This window comes from Xenia sp. Carnegie-2017, unplaced genomic scaffold, assembly GCF_021976095.1.
Source record: "Xenia sp. Carnegie-2017 unplaced genomic scaffold, XeniaSp_v1 HiC_scaffold_1, whole genome shotgun sequence".
NCBI classification, from domain to species: domain Eukaryota; kingdom Metazoa; phylum Cnidaria; class Anthozoa; order Malacalcyonacea; family Xeniidae; genus Xenia; species Xenia sp. Carnegie-2017.
In genome coordinates this window covers 9,482,918-9,496,698 of record NW_025813402.1, presented here as the reverse complement: position 1 = coordinate 9,496,698, position 13,781 = coordinate 9,482,918, and the positions used below count along the sequence as shown (strand labels likewise).

Sequence of the window (13,781 nt, the reverse complement as noted above, 5' to 3'; positions counted from 1 at the left end):
AAGCACTCGAGTGAAAAGTTTGCAGCCTGGTGCAGGGTTACGAACTTACTCTTGTCTGGCCAGATGTCTCCAATCAACTTCATACTCAAGTGGCCAGGCGCCAGAGCACTAATTTTCAAATAATTTTTCACATTGGCATGTCTTGAGATATCATTGAGCACTTATAAAAGCGTAATCCTAGATGTCTATGTTATCAATCACAATTGTGCTTTGAGACTTTGACCACACTTCTGTTAGCACACTTTGAATGCATTGAAGCGAAGTAAATGCTCTCAGCGAAACTATTTTTTTTCTTCATAAGAGTCATCTTTCGACATCTTGTAGGGTTACTATTGGAAAGAAAATTGCGACCCAAAAGTAAGTAAGAAAATACACATTTTCTTCATGAATTGATGCAATTCGTTCGTAGTTGGAATACGTAGCTATGAAGCATTTCTAGTAGTCTACAAGTATCGAAAACTCGTTTTTCCATTCAAGAGGCTTTTGTCCAGCAACGAATTTGATACTACTGTAAAAAGAGCATGTTTGCGTTAGACTGGGACAACTGAACGCTGTTTATTTATACTGTATTAACACACAAGTACGCTATTTTATTTCAGTTGTCTGCTTCACATCTGCTGGTTTTTGTTGGGATGTTAGAATGAAATTTCAGAGTTAAGGCCCTTTTCCACTTACGAAAATTTTGCTTGGAAAGGAAAATTTGCGGATATCTGCTTTTCCAGCAATGATTTTCATTTTCCATTCATGCCATTGCGTAATGCCTTCGCGAATGATATTGATTTGATTTTTTTTCTTTCAAGGCTTAAGTATCACCAAGAGGACAACATGTTGAACGAAACTAAGCCAAACGACACAAAATACATATTTGATTACGCGGAGCATTTCAAAAAGGTGCAATTGGTTCCCTACAGCATCGTCATGGCCGTCGGCTTTTTCGCGAACTTGGGAATTTTTTCCGGCTCTTTCAGACGACGACACGTCACCTGGCACAATAGCAACTACTTCGCACTAAGTTTTGCTTTTGCCTGCTTGGGTGTATGCACAGTGACCATACCTATCGAAATTTACGAGAACACTGTTAAACCACTGAAACTCACCGAGTTTACGTGTAAGTATGTCGTACAAATGCAGGAGACGTTCCAGGGAGCTACACTTTTTAGCATCTCCTTGCTTGCCATTTTTCGCGCCTATCAGGTGAAGTTCAGCCCGACGAAACTGTGCTCTAGACGGATTTGCCTCGCACTTTTAACTGGTCTGTGGGTCATTTGTTTCTGCATCTTCACCGTACCCACGTTTTTCATATTCAAGCTTCATTCGCAAGGTTTCTGCGAAGCGGTTTTTAAAGACGAAACGTTCAAGGTCCTTTTCCTGTCGATCGTAATCGTTATCATGGTCGTTCCCATCCTGTCTTCTACAATAGCCCATGGCTACGTTGTCATTAAGATCGCTCGAAATAACACCTATTGCATGCAAATCTTGAAGCTCGGTAATCGAAAAATGACCGCGCTGCTAATCCTGCAAATTCTGTCGTGCTGGATTAGCTACACTCCCAACATTGTCTACTTTACGTTGAGCGTGCATACGAGCGTCAAGTTTGACAAACTGTACGCGTGGTCTATTGCAAACGTATTCTTTCTCACCGGTTCCGGCATGAACCTTGTTCTAATCCTGTTGTCGATGCCTTTGGAATACAACATTCCAATTTCAGTAGCACCGAAGCAAAGCAGACAAATCGTATATCTGGAGAAGCAGTCGCTGAATGAAACGAACGTGTGACAACGTTTTTGACCATGACCATAGCAATAGCATAGTTTTTTATAGATTATTTGGCTAGTTTCTCTCGAATGTGGATTGCCACTTGATATATTTACACTACTCCAACTGAACCGAATAAAACGACACGCCGACTAGGCGGTAGCTATATAACGATTTATTGCGGATTATGTGGTTTGTTTTCGTGACTTTTTCGTGATACGAAAATTGAGCCTACACTGACTAGAGTTAGAATTTCGATATATGGTGAATAGGCATATCTTTCATTTGAATACAAAAATTACTTTAACATCTTGCATGGTACTGTTTAACGACTATAGAATTGATCAATTGGTCAATATCGCGTTCGAAGTTTTTTTCTGTTTATCTTTTTGTCAATACTAACTTGTGCGTTGACGACGTCGACAACTACATCAACTCTACACCGCTGGGCAAATATAGCTCTTTAGCACGGGCGGTAATGGCATTATTTTATGCGCCGCATATATAAGTAAATTTCTTTTTCAATTCCGCCATTTCTTACGGGTTTTTAGTAGCTTGAAATAGAGTGAGAGAGGTGGGTGGAACCAGGACTTTTTCCCAATAAATTGCAAGTCAGATTTAAAAAGTGAAGAGGATGCCCACCCTCACGGTTTTTAATATGCATATGAAAAACATGCGACTTGGACGAGATTTGAAATCGCACCTTCGGGACACTTGTCCGCCGCTCTACCTGTTGAGCTACCAAGCCCACAGGGATTGGAGACAAGTCAAATCTCTTTTAAACTGCGTATGGACGAGAGATTCTCGCCACTATAGCAGTTTACTGGATGGCACAGTGTTTCGACTTTATTTCAAAGCCATCATCAGAAAATATATATAATATATTAATCCTAACATGGTCTTATAGCACATGAAATTTCGTCGAAATCACATTTTTTTATGTGCATATAAAACTGTGTTAGGATTAATATATCACAGGTGCTTGGTGTGACACTAAACTTATGCATGTATGACGTATATCCGGAGTTGTTCCAAGAAGAATAAGTTTTATGCTGAATTGTGACTGTTTCCTTGCTCTAACCGAACCACGGGCATGACAGTAATCACAGGAAAAGCAAATGAATGTTGAAGAGAATTAGAGAGGGCATTCAGTAATAAACTATACTCCATTGGATTTTGAATCATGGCCGGTATGTTTGAAGCTATCTTGATTCAATTAATATTAGCTCATTGAACTTTACATGCAGAGACATTGAATATTTTGTCGGTGAAATCAATGCACCGCTTTTTTATCATCGATTATCAAAACGTTCTATAAGGTACATGTGTTGATTAATGTGTATGAAGTTTTTTCTGTCCACAGAAAATAACTACGCAAGAAAAACAATTTGAGCTTCAACTAAAGTCTGTTCTGCTTTTCGGGTTTTGCTTTCGTTATCTGTTTATTACGGGTTAAAATAAATTTAACTTTAATAATTTTTCATTTTTTCAACCTTTCACAATTATCTTTGTCGCAAACTTATGAATATCCTACATTAAAGCGCAATGTATCGATAAACCATTGTAAAGTTGGATTTCTTTCATTTCTTATTGATATTTCTTTTCTCATATTTCCCATCCGGTACTTAAAGCACGAGCCTTCGTATTGAGTTCGTATTTTGTAAGCAACTCTTAGACTAAAATCCTTCCCAACAATTTAAAACCTGTGCAACATGCGATGTTTAACTTAACGTCAACTAGTCATTCGTGTCGTTGAACTTACTCTTTTGGTTTGCTGAAACGAAACTAAAACGAACAAGTAGTTGGATGGAAAGGTCTTTATCAACACCTTGTTCTCGTTCTTTGCCATATGTTTTGTTCGTGAAAATCAAAATTTATTTCACCTAACCTTAACAAAACTAATCTCAAGAAATATTATTCACGTGTATTAAAATGAAGAAGTGCGTTTCAAATTAATGCACGACCGCAAAGACTTGGACCAATAAACTTGTCAGTTTTGTATTTAAACTTTTGCATGTAGCACAATTAATGGTTCTCAACGTCGGCTTGAACTAATACAACAAATGGATTGTAAGAACCTTCAAGTCTAATGTCGACAATCGCTTAATAACATTGTCTTTTGAAACTACCGAACGGACACTTTTTGACTTTTACGATTATTAAGTCATTTTGTTTATCTTTTGTTTGTATTTTAAAAGTTCTTTGACAGCCTCCTAGGCTATAGCTGCGATTCATCATGCCAAATAAGCTTTTCAAGGGATTTTTTGAAATTCACACACGTTCTCACGGTTGTCACACGAGCAAGGGAGGGTGGGTTCGAATCTCCTTCACTCAAATTTGAAGAGAGACTTTTAGGGCATAGGCAAATGAAAAAGATTTGAGGAGGGTTGGGATAGCACTGTCAAATTTCCTATACAAAATAGACATCAGTTTGCGCCAATTCATTCAAAACACAAAACCAGTTTGCGGCTATGAGTCAATTCATGGAACAGCTTTACATTACGTTAAAAACATGGGAAAGTAAGCTACAGCCTCCTTCTCCCCTCTCCTCAAAAAGAGAAGCTCTTGTGTGTCTATGTCATACATTTTGTGTCCGAGAGTTAGGTCGTGCTTCTTGCTTGATTCAATTATTCAACAATATGTTTCAATTGTTCAGTATTGGCATGATACAAAGAAGGTTCGGTCATATTAACGGAATAAAAGATGATGGTGAAAAAAATTATAGATTAGTCTAATTGACATTTTGTGTTTAGAATAATCTTAAGGGAAATACAATAATTCAGGTGGAGTAAAGATACAGGATGGGAGAGGTCTAGTAGACAGGTTTTAATGTTTAACACAATCCATTTAAACTCAAACGACTCGAACTCATTTCCAAATAAACGAGTCCATTGAAACAATGCTCCAGTTCATGTCTTTCAGAACTATATTGGAAAAATCAATGCAGCTTTTTTTGACGTTCATCGACTTTGGTTTTCCTGTCCTTTCTCTTAATTTAGTTTATTCTCTTCCTGAATGAAATACTTGAGAACACCGAGGTCAGGGCCGGTTAACATTCATACGTTCAGTTGTGCCCGACTGATTTCTGCTGAAAGTCATTCTTGTGGAATGTTATAGTAGTTGCCACTTTGGTTATTTAATTTACTATTACTCCTGTGATCCCTGCATGGTAAAGGTCGCAACTGGAATATTAAGTGTTTGTGTGAGGGGGGGGAGGGAGGTATTGTATACTTATTGACTTTCAAGGATCACACGGTGTCATAGATCAAAATCATCCTTTTCACTTTAAGAGGTTCTATTTGCATTCAATATACGCAATGAATGCTCGTAGCTCATATCCTTACGTACTTTCTTACAACTCAATGTTTGTCATATATAGATATGAACTCTGGCGACAGTGAAGAGAAAAAGACCGTTGAGGCTCCTAGAGGGGGTATGTTCTCCAGTTTTTTTGCCGGCATGGAAAAGAGATTCCAAGAGATGTTGCGTTCGCAGTCAGATCTGTTGACGGAGGACGAGGAGAAGAAGCTTTATGAGAAATTTCTGCAGCAAAAGGCTAACATGGAGGATACAGCGAGCAGATGTGTGACGAGGACAAGGATCGACGAATTGGAAACGGAAGTTCTGGCCGAGGAAGAAAGAAAAAGAGAAATCGATCGTGTATTAAAGTTAATGGCCGGGGCGCAGTCTGTAAACCTGTGTTTTCTTCTGGACTGCACAGGGAGCATGGCGTCCTACATCAATGGTGTCAAGGAAAAGATTCAACACATAGTTAACATATCGAAGAAAATGTTTGCTAATTTTGATTTTTCGGTCGCGTTTGTTGGCTATAGAGATCACTGCGATGGTAATGCGAGAATCGTCATCTTGGATTTCACAGAGTCGATAATCCAGTTTCAAAGCCACATGACAGCAGTCACCGCAACAGGTGGTGGAGACGCGCCAGAAGATGTCTTTGGTGGCATTGAAGAAGTTACCAAACTATCTTGGAGTAAACACACACGAATTTTGTTCCACATAGCCGACAGTCCTTGCCATGGAAACCGTTTTCACGATCCAAGCGTTAGCGATGATTATCCTAATGGGGATCCTCGCGGCCTTAAAATAGAAGATTTACTGGCAAAGTTGCAGGAGATGAATATTCTGTATTGGTTTGCTAAACTTGGCAACACAACCGATCAAATGATAAAAGAGTTCCAAAGTCTGATGAGCATCAATGAAATCGATTTGGCGTCCGCTGATGATCTTGTTCAAGCTGTGGTCGGCTCGATATCGGTTTCCGTCGAGATCATGGAAAAGAATGCCGGTGATGAGGTCGTCCGAGAAGGGGTTACGGGAGAGGTGAAATTCCAAATTGTGAAAGAGCTTCCACATTGGGAGTCGATCACCGCCAAGAAAGTTTCCGTTCGAAAGATTGTAATCCCTGATGATGTCAAAAACCTGAGAAGGGAATTCAAAATTTATAATGACGACGACCGGAGCATCATAATTGCAAACAACCCATTTGCCGAAGGGAAGTTACGTATTGCCTTTCATGGTAAAGATAAAAATGATGATGGCAAGCCACCGCTGGTGCTCAAGCAGTTTAAATTTACGAGCGAGAACCAATTGGACAGGTATGTAGAACAGATGGAAATTCAATGTGTTGCAGTTGCTTTGTCCAGGAAATTCAATGCCATCAAGCCGAAAGGAACCAGAGACGTTCATTTTGCTGACGTGTCTGTTGTTACGGCTACCGAAGGCACTCAGGAGGTTCATTATGCAATGGAAAATTACATTCCTGGAAAATACATCAAATTCAACAACAATTCGGGTTTTGTCAATGAGTTTTCGTACACCGCCACGCTGAACGCGTTTAGTCACTGGACATACTGGGCTTCAAATAGGTAATCTAGTGTAGTCATGTTTAACTTTGATTGAAATCTTTCAGTCGGGGACATACATAAAAAAGTGTAAAGGGATTTATTTCAAATACATTTAATAAAAAATCAAAGAGTTCGATTTGCCACGATTTACATGGTCTTCCCATTATTATGTAAGAACAAAGATTTTACTTGACTTGAGGGAAGAAACCGGGTACTTGTTTAAGAGAAAGTCCATTTTAAACTGACGATCACCTCATTCACCTGAAATGATTAATAATTTTGGCAGCCATTTAAGTGTGTTAAGTCTACTGTAAAATTGAGAAAATTCTTTCATCATTCTTGAGGAGTTTCATTTCTGTCTATGCTTATACAGTTGTGCTACGCTCATATTACCAAGTTTTCTGCATGACGTACCATTGCATGGCTCAACAAAAATTGTATTACATGTACACTTTAGAGCACGCCATTGAGAAGTACAGATATCTTTAACACTTATACATTTCAACGTAGATATCTCATGGTTGTGGACCTTCAAGGCGTGAAAGACGAAAGCTCTGGTGAAGTACGATACGTTCTTACCGACCCTGCTGTACATTGTGGCAAGGTCACGAGATTCGGTAAGACAAATCTTGGAAGAGAAGGCATGTATAATTTTTTCCGCACTCACTATTGCAACAGCATTTGCAAAGCGATGGGGCTCAAGTTTCATCGCTGTCAGCCAACGGCTGTTTACACTAATTTTGCAGGAGCAACTGTTGCATCGTAGTTCATGTTGGGCTTCATATTGAAAAATTTGAAGTTGTATGAAGACAGTTTTAGACTATCAGACCGAGGTCGGATATTTCTCGGTTAAGAGCGAGTAAGCAAGGTTAATAAAACATTTATTATTTTGCGTTATTTGACCTGACGATTAGCTTTCACTCCTTTGGTTTATGTGAGTATACAATAAATCGTTTGAAATTGTGTCATCTGGATAGTGAAACTCAATCTTCGAGTGTTCTTTCTTCGTCACACATTTGTGCATGGTTTGTTTGTTTTCATGCTGCGTTTTCAAAACTTTTGCTGTTTGCTTTACGAAATTTGTTTACATTGGTTTTAGTGAAGGACCTGTATAAGAGTTTTTACGCAATTCATATCCCGAAAGTAACCTAAACCTGCTTTAGGTAAAATGACCATGGTGAACCACATTGCATAAGTTTCAATTCCATCTGAAATGGCAGTGCCAATACATCTCTAACTTTAAAAAACAACTATAAATAACCTCTTTGAAGTGCTTTACGTGTTCAGAAGGTCCACTTTTAAGGGTGGTCATGGGAGGAAAAATTGCATAAGATCAATATTTACTGAGAAAATTACCATGCCCACATATCCCTGGTCAAATTTCAATTTTGCAACAAATATTCTTGGCAGAGATTGAATTTTCATACCTTCACAAAAATCCACATGAGGCGAAAAAGCATACTTAACCTTAACTCACTCTAATTATGCATTATTTGAAAGCGATTGACTCTGTTTTGTTGACATACGATGAACTATATTTCGCCTACCTTTCTCCAAAACACGTTTTCAGCCATATTTTGCCGTCCCGCATGCTTTTTTTGTCGAGTCCTTCAAGCATTCGTTGATTCTTGTACATTTTCATGATTAGTAGTGAGAAAACAACATTTTGTGCGAGTTTCGTCTTTTTATTTTGCACACCGACATCCCAAACAGACATTGTGTCAATTTTGCTGCCATTGCAAATTCTCCTCGCTTTTCTGTTCGATAAATCACGCTTCTCGGACTTTGTATGTATTTACAGTATTTTGATTAAAGTAGCGCTGAGCAATACATATTAGTTAAGTCCCAATAGAAAAATTGAAAAGATTAGACGTACCAGTAACGGAAAAACCTCCCGTAGCATATTTAGGATCGAATTTTAAAACACAGCAATTTAATCATTTAAAATAACATGTACGTTACGCGTGATCTTCGAGAAATACTCGCGTAAAAAACTTGACAGGGGAACTTTTAATTCACAAAAGGTTTGTTCTCTTGGCAGTCAGCACAAAAAATTATCACATTACAATCGTTTATCGGTGTAAAATCGTGTGAAATACTCTTTTCTTGAAACGTCGATTGTTTAGCTCCACATCCATTTTAGTTTTTGTGAGTGATAAACTTATGATGATAAACATAACAATTGCTTTGATTTACATTGGCACAGTGATTGGCATGAAAGCAAACGCTTATTAAAATGTTCCCCTGTGTAAAGTTGTTCACCATCATTCGTGACACATATTTTACTTAAGTGTTTGAACGGGATCCTAATTCCTAATTGTGTTATGGGAGGTTTTTCCGTTACAGGTACCTCTAAAGGCTCTAATCTTTTCAATTCATTCAATTAACATTTAACTACAATATGATTTGCTCAGCGTTATTACAATTAAAATACATATGAAGTCTGAGAAGCGTGATTTATCATGCAGAGAAGGGACGATACTTCATAATGGCGACAAATTCGACACAATGTTGGTGTGCAAAATTTCTAAGATAAAGGACACTGCACTTCATAGAAACGTGACAAAAGTACATAAAATGTTATCTTGTCATCAGTTATTATTGAAATGTACATAAATCAACAAATGCTTGCAAAACTCAACAAGAAAAGCATACAAGACGGCACGATATGGCGGAAAATATGTTTTTTGGGGAGAAGGTAGGAGAAATATAGTGGTCGTATGTCAACAAAACAATGTCAATCTCTTTCAAATACTGCATGATTAGGGTGAGTTAAGTGTTCTTTTTCGTATCATGTGATGTTTTCATAGAAAATATGGGTGGGAAACTATACTAAGCATGTAATCTCGAATTCTGTCGAATCGCGACTTTGAAAAGAGAAAAGCGACTGATATGAAAGAAAGAATCTTCAGTTTTCACAATTTTTCTTTTTCTCACTATCAAATTGTGTAGTTATTTACGTATACGCAATGATTACCAATTTTTTGTACCTTGTATAGTAACTCAATCAAACCGTCTATAGAATTATTATGCCGAGATATACTATTTACCGAGCCGAGGACTCGAGCTAGAACTCGAGCTAGGACTCGAACTCGGACTCGAGCTAGGACTCGAGCTAGGACTCGAGCTAGCAACGCGTTCAGACTGAGTGCTCCGGTACGGTGCTCAGGCACGGGCACCAATGTGAACACAACATTTTGATGGTGCCTGAGTCAAAGTGCCCGGGTTTGGGCACCCCCAAATTAGGTAGTACCCGAGTACGGTGCTCAGGCACGGGCACCAATGTGAACGCAAAGAACGGCGTCACAACAGAGATGGCGGGTGCTAAATGGACGAACGAGGAAACAGTTGCTCTTTTGAACGCTTATAACTCGGAAACTGTGCAAAAAAACATTGATAGTATGAGCTCAAATAAAGAATTGTTTAACAATATACAAAGAACCATGAAAGAAGAGCCGCATACAGAAAGGACTGTAGATCAAATTAAGACAAAGCTGAAGAAGCTGCGAAGTGGATATGTAAAATTGAAGGACAGAATGAAAACATCTGGATCCGAACACCCATACTTCTCAAGCGCTCTTAGCAACTTGGAAAAATTGGCTTTAAAGCACTGGGACTTGCTGGATGGAATTCTCGGTAAGATAGCATTATCACAGCTCTACCTAAAATCTTTGTTTTCTACCAGTTATATGTTGTTTTGAAAATACTGAAAACAATTGATGTAAACATAATTATTGATTAAATATGAAGGTACTAGGCCGGTTAATGATCCTCCTGAGGATCAGTTGTTTCAAAGTGAAAGTGTGGTACAGACAGAAGACTCTGGACAGGATTGTACTGGTCAATTGGTCACTGGTGTACATGCTACTAATCATCATGCTGCTGATCTCGATGTTGCTGATCATGATGCTGCTGGTCACGATGCTGCTGTACAAAATACAAGAAAAGAGCTGGAAAATCAATTCAAAGACGATCCAATAAAAGAGCTAGACTAGTTGATGTGGTCAAGAGTTCTAATGATCAATTTGAAGAATTACAGAAGACATTGTCAAACAGTGTTTTAACTCCAGAAATGCGCGAGGTTGAACGTCAAGAAGACAGAGAATTTTTTAAGGAAATATTTTCTAATCTCTGTAACACAATGGTTGGAATGACTCAAATGTTGACACAGGCCTGTCATGGTGCGTCACAGCACGTACCTTTCGGCAATCCAATATACCCACAAAATACTCAATTTTCTCATCACATGACCCATGGTTTTCAACCTCATGTTTTATCAAGAAGCTCATCGCCATATAGTAGCAGTCCTTCGGATAGAGCGACACCATCACCTTACACTTCATCATGTGAAGATATTGATTTAGATCAATTTGCACAGCATGACTAAAATTCTCACGAGGATAACATACTTTACATGTCAGCATATAATGTGAAGGTCAGACTATATAGATTGTTAAGTTTAAGTTAAGTGATCAACTGTTGCATTGATTGGATTCTTGAATGCTTTGCATATTAATTAAAAGGTGCAATGGTAAACAGTTTTGTTTCTAAATACAAGTGATGGTAATTCATTTTTTATGTTGAAAAAAGCTTAGTTAGCCTTAATAGTGTTATTGTTCAATTATTGTGCAATTATAGACATTTTATCAGAAATGTAAAAAATAAAATGACTGACCATGTCTTTTTCTTAAGTGTACTTTTTGCTTCATGCATTCAATTGAGAGGTTGAGAAATAAATAAGCTGTTCTTTCAAATCTTTGCAGTCTCTTCCTCATCTTTAATGAACTCTGCTTAATTTGATGATTCCTTGACTCAACTAACAATGTATTCTTTTGTTCAGTATTTATTTTTCTATTGAAGAGCCTTCCAAATTCTCAATAGATATGTGGGTATAAAGATAAGGGCATTAAACTAGGCTGTTATGGACTGGAGTGTGAGCAAGAATGACAAGTGTTATTGATTGTTTTGTCCCTACACATAAGAAACCAGGTAACATGATGAATTTAAACAGGAACAACTCTTTGATAAAGTAAAATGCTTAGCTTGTACATGTATAATCTGTCTATATTTTAATAAAGTTGCAGGTTTCTTTTTTGTCTTTTGTGAGCCAAGTAGGTAAATTTTTCAATTTGCTAAACTATGCTGCTTAAATGCTGCTTAAATGGAACTACAACAGGTAGTCCAACATCCAGTCAGTCACTCTGGTTGATTTTTCTCCAATTTACTGTTTTTCTTCAACAAGAATGTTTATTTGTGAAAGTCTGCAATAAAAACACTTCTTGGCTATCTTTAAGCATCAAAAATTTCAAAGTACTTGATTGAATTTTCATTTTAGCTGTTGCCATCAATAATGAGAGACATAATGAGTTAGTACTTTTCTAATATCTTCAGCATTTTCAACAGTTTCATTTTCCTCTCTTGTTGAATTTGATTCTGAATGGTAATCCAAATCATCATTATTCCTGTCATCCCATTCTTGACGATACTCAGCATTACCTTCCTGACATATATTGTGCAAAATGCAGGCGGCAGTAACATGGAGTGAAACCTTCTCAATGTCACATTCTAAAGGATGTAGAAGGCATCGCCACCGACCTTTCAAAAGGCCAAATGCTCTCTCAATTTTAATGCGTGCACGGTTTAACCTATAATTGAAATATTCCTTCTCATGTCCCAAATTAGCACCAGCATAGTTTTTCATTAGGTGTTTCAGTAAAGGATAAGCAGGATCGCCGATAAGGAACGGTTCAATGTTTTTTCCATTAATTTGTTTGGTTAAAGTACCACCCTCGATTAAATTCCCATTAATGGTTCTTTGTCCAATGTTTGAACAGCTGAAAACACGTGCGTCATGGGATTTGCCAGGCCAGCCAACAAAATGTCTGTAAAGTGGCATTCACTGTCACAAACAGCTTGCAAAATTACAGAATGAAAAATTTTCTGTTGAAGTAATCAGCATGATGCATTACAGGAGCCCTAATAGGGATGTGGGTGCCATCTACTGCGCCTAAACACTGGGGGATATTCCACTTTTTGGCAAAGCCATCTACTATTTCTTTTAAATTTCTACGCTCTTGTAAACGATTCAACATATATTTTTTTGTACGTATCAAAAATCTCAGAGCTTCGTTGACTTTTGTACAAGCTGTTGACGCTCCTACTCCGAATTTGTCTCCGATTTCTCGATAATCAAGACCCTTTCCTAGCCTTTTAACATCATTGCTACAATGATGTTAACTGGTATAGCAGGTCGCAGCCTTGTGGATTGTCGACCAAGTAAACGCATCGAATTTACTAGTTGCAGAATTAGGCGCTTTGGTAAACGATAACTCTCCAGCCATCTTTTTTCGCTCAAGCCAGTGAATTCACTGTCCAAAATGTTTTTCATGCGAGGAAAGGCCCATACACGTCCACAACGATTATGATGTTTTGATTCAATAATATTATGAATTAAAGATCTTGTCTTGCAAAATACTTTTGTCACATGTAAAACTAAAGCACGATGACCCTGCAATCTTCTGCTGGACTCTGCTTTATTATGGTGAAACATTACAATAGATACGGCCGCCATCAAACATACCATAACCAGAGTGAAATGTACGCAGAGGCACGTATTGCACATGGTTTTAAAACTTGTTAACTATGGAAGAAATCAAAATAAACATAGACGAAACTAGTAAGTACTTCGTAGTGTGAACAGCCTGCAGATCTGTGCCCGAACCCGGGTATCGTTCTCCGGCACTCAGTCTGAACGCGGCCTAGGACTCGAGCTAGGACTCGAACTCGGATTCGAGCTAGGACTCGAGCTCAGACTCGAGCTAGGACTCGAGCTCGGAATCGAGCTCAGACTCAAGCTAGGACTCGAGCTAGGACTCGAGCTAGGAGTCAACTTCGGACTAAAAGTCAGTTCTATTCGGAGTAAGTCGGTTAGGTTTCTCACGAACTTCTACGACAAATCACAATCGTTTTCACAACAAACCATTTTTGATTTAAAATACTTCATTATATCATCTTGATTATCTTTCAAAAGCGTTTTCTGACGTTTTCTTATAATTGTCTCGCAAAGGAAATCATGCAAGTGTTTCGTTGTCTTTATGCATAAATTCGGATTCGTTAGTTCTCATTGTGATCTTATAAGGCAGAGCTATATTTTTGCTGTTA

General features: G+C 38.1%; 4 protein-coding genes across 4 annotated transcripts; 3 read left to right on the top strand and 1 right to left on the bottom strand.

Moving 5' to 3' along the window:
• The first annotated feature begins 211 nt into the window (after window positions 1-211).
• LOC124438101 lies at window positions 212-2,066 on the top strand. The gene is made up of 2 exons (XM_046988093.1): window positions 212-357; window positions 801-2,066. Exon 2 carries the CDS (start codon window positions 826-828, stop codon window positions 1,774-1,776), a length of 951 nt encoding a protein of 316 aa, XP_046844049.1. The 5' UTR covers window positions 212-357; window positions 801-825; the 3' UTR covers window positions 1,777-2,066.
• A 724-nt stretch (window positions 2,067-2,790) lies between these two features.
• Window positions 2,791-6,379, top strand: LOC124438719 (alpha-protein kinase vwkA-like). Its single transcript, XM_046988922.1, has 3 exons — window positions 2,791-2,945; window positions 5,135-6,292; window positions 6,372-6,379. Exons 1-3 carry the CDS (start codon window positions 2,939-2,941, stop codon window positions 6,377-6,379), a joined length of 1,173 nt encoding a protein of 390 aa, XP_046844878.1. The 5' UTR covers window positions 2,791-2,938.
• LOC124439385 (alpha-protein kinase vwkA-like) lies at window positions 6,349-7,588 on the top strand. Its single transcript, XM_046989612.1, has 2 exons — window positions 6,349-6,641; window positions 7,131-7,588. Exons 1-2 carry the CDS (start codon window positions 6,385-6,387, stop codon window positions 7,384-7,386), a joined length of 513 nt encoding a protein of 170 aa, XP_046845568.1. The 5' UTR covers window positions 6,349-6,384; the 3' UTR covers window positions 7,387-7,588.
• A 4,376-nt stretch (window positions 7,589-11,964) lies between these two features.
• Window positions 11,965-12,516, bottom strand: LOC124438710. The gene has a single exon (XM_046988911.1). It carries the CDS (start codon window positions 12,514-12,516, stop codon window positions 11,965-11,967), a length of 552 nt encoding a protein of 183 aa, XP_046844867.1.
• Window positions 12,517-13,781: the final 1,265 nt, after the last annotated feature.